Source organism: Zingiber officinale, chromosome 2B, assembly GCF_018446385.1.
Source record: "Zingiber officinale cultivar Zhangliang chromosome 2B, Zo_v1.1, whole genome shotgun sequence".
Lineage (NCBI taxonomy): Eukaryota > Viridiplantae > Streptophyta > Magnoliopsida > Zingiberales > Zingiberaceae > Zingiber > Zingiber officinale.
This window is the reverse complement of record NC_055989.1, coordinates 2,361,696-2,364,360: the sequence shown is the minus strand read 5'-3', so window position 1 is coordinate 2,364,360 and position 2,665 is coordinate 2,361,696. Positions and strand designations below refer to the sequence as shown.

At 38.6% G+C, this 2,665-nt stretch overlaps 1 protein-coding gene across 1 annotated transcript; it reads right to left on the bottom strand.

Annotated features, from left to right (window-relative positions):
• Positions 1-237: 237 nt before the first annotated feature.
• LOC122045059 (60S ribosomal protein L36-2-like) lies at positions 238-2,462 on the bottom strand. The gene is made up of 4 exons (XM_042605112.1): positions 2,329-2,462; positions 2,073-2,211; positions 1,285-1,484; positions 238-479 (listed from the first exon to the last, which is right to left on the bottom strand). Exons 2-4 carry the CDS (start codon positions 2,172-2,174, stop codon positions 449-451), a joined length of 333 nt encoding a protein of 110 aa, XP_042461046.1. The 5' UTR covers positions 2,175-2,211; positions 2,329-2,462; the 3' UTR covers positions 238-448.
• Between the last annotated feature and the right edge of the window lie 203 nt (positions 2,463-2,665).

Genomic DNA, 2,665 nt, shown 5'->3' with positions numbered 1-2,665 from the left:
CGAGACGACGGCATTCGTCGAGGCGGGCACGACCTCCCTTTGCTGGGCCTGCGACACGTCTGTCCATGTCACAGACTTCCTGGTCGCCCGTCACTTTCGCTATGTCGCCTGCGCGAACTGCGACGCCTTCTGCGTCTCCGCGTGTGACTATTTCTTCCCTTTCAATTCCCTCTAAATAAACAAGAAATAAGTGGAAAATAAGGCAGAAAATAAGCACAGCAGGAACTTGACAAGATATACTCGAAAGATTATTTAACTTATTAATTTATAAGGAGCACTAAACAGGAAATAGTTTGGATCCAACTACGACAAACGGATAAAATACAAGATCAATTCTCGAACCACAAGGGAAAATAACAGTTGCTATAAAAAAAAACATACACCTGAAAAGTACTATAATAGACCCTGACGTTTAAAGATTGTGATTCAACCTACGAGTCCTGCAGTCTCATTTCTTCTTATCGCTCACTCCAGCAGACCTACAATAAGGAAGAAATTGAACATTGAGGGCGTATTGTATTGCATTAATTCATTTGAAATTCTAGATGCACAATGTTAGCCAGCACGTATAAACAGTAGAAAATAAGCAGCACCTCTAAGGAATACTCATTAGTTTACAAGTTAAAAATGAACTGAAAAACAATCAAATCTACTTTTTAATCACAGAAAGAGTGAAGAGAACAACAGTACAGATGAAATTTTGTGTTATTTTCTGCATCAGTTTGAAATACGACAAGAAAGGATTGATACAGCAATTGTGCTCTCCGTAGATTTCCATCAAATCACATATTACATTTCACCTCGAGGAGTTTGAGACAACATATTGAGCATCTACATTATGAGGATTGATTGTACAGCAATTATTTTGTGTAGTATTGATACAATATGCGGTGCCCTGGTGCTAGAGAATCATTCAACCTCAATAGGCAGTATCAAACTCTCTGAGTTTATTGACGTTTAGCACTGACAGTGTTTAGCTAGCCAAGATTAAATGTTCTGTCACAAATTTAATAAATGATAATTCCACCAAAGGGAATTGCAGCACCATAACAAACAATGAGATACGAAATTTTTTCAGAAAAAACAGATAATTAGGCGTGCGAAACAATGATGGTTAAGACTCATTTTCAATGCGAGTAGCATGGAATACTTGAAACTTAAGAAAACAGATCAATTTGAGTAACTTGTTAGACATTGATGGAGATGATGCATTTAGATTTACCTAGCAAATGGTTAATTCATACCATTGAAGAGAAAAGTAATTAAAAGCAACAAATCACAAACCTCATCTTTCGGAGAACATTAGCCATCTCCTCTCGCTTCTTTTTGGCCCTTTTGTGTGTTCCCAGCTTTCTTTTTGCAACTTTAAGTGCTCGCTTGTCCTTACCTACTTTCAAAAGCTCAGTGATCCTCTTCTCATATGGAGCAAAGCCAGCAACTTCCCTGATCAAGCTACGAACAAAATGCACCCTCTTGCTCGTTTTCTGAGATATATTTGTTCAATAGTCAAAACCTATAAGTATCCAACTTCAAGCTTACAGACAGGAAAAAATAAAGTTGCTTGCTTACGAATTTGCACAATCAAAATTTGACAGATGAAATTGTAATAGGCTTTTAAGTGGAACAAATAGTGAAATTACATTGTAAAACACAAGTATCATAAAAGATGGAAACGCACACAAGAACCACAGACACACAATGACAGTAACTAGAATTAAGAACTCATCGTCTTACATAATATGAATGGAAAACAAGGGCACCACACAAAAAAAAAAAATGTATCCACAAAGATTAAAATAAAAAAAGCTGCTTACTATGATAAATATGCATAGAAATGGTCAATAACAACACAAGGCTACATACAGTACTAAATAAGCATAAAATGTTTTAGAGATATGATAATCGCTCACATCTCTAAAGACTTATCAAGTATAACTACTCGTTTGATAGTGTTGTTACAGTGGCAAGAAGTTTGGAAATAGATGAACGCGAAGAAGCGTTGAGAATACCACTTCATCCCACTCCCGTCACGAAAAAAAAAAGACTGTAGAATAGCATCAAGAGATGCGTACCCCTTTTCTGCTCGAAGGCCGAGGAGGCAACTCCCTTCTGGTCACGATGTGCCCCTTGTTGAGCCCTACGAAGAGTCCCGTCTTCGGCTGAGGAGGGGCCATCTCTAGAACCAGATCGACGACGCTCACTCTCGGGTTCCTATCAATCACAAACAGACAAAAAAACAAAGATCGATCAATCGATGGTTGACAAGAAACTTAGCGACAGATCACGAGACGAGGAATAGAGAATAGCAATGATGCGATCAGCTCTTGCCTCGGAGAAGATCAGAAGCCCCGACGGCCGACGAAGACCGTAACCCTAGCGGCGGGCACGAACTGCGAATAACTCTTAAATAACGGTGTTTTCAGGTTAAAAGACGGGAACAGGGCCACAGGAGCAACTTAATTACGAGATTGTCCTGACTCAGAAATGTTGGATAGAACGATAGTGTTGATGGACGTCCCTGATTGCATCTAGGGGTTGGCATCTGTTATTGAATAGTAAAATAAGGTAGCGTTTGGTTTAGAGATTTGGGAACGACGGAATTAATTTATTCTCAAATCTTATATTTGATTAATGGAATGGAATTAAGATTTTGAAATGAAACCTA

Excerpts from the sequence above, each read along its gene's own strand:
- LOC122045059 (XM_042605112.1), bottom strand. The coding sequence starts at position 2,174 with ATGGCCCCTCCTCAGCCGAAGACGGGACTCTTCGTAGGGCTCAACAAG. Across the intron at positions 1,485-2,072 it reads GGCCTTCGAGCAGAAAAGGG|AAAACGAGCAAGAGGGTGCA; the intron begins GTACGCATCTCT and ends AATATATCTCAG. Across the intron at positions 480-1,284 it reads AATGTTCTCCGAAAGATGAG|GTCTGCTGGAGTGAGCGATA; the intron begins GTTTGTGATTTG and ends TCCTTATTGTAG.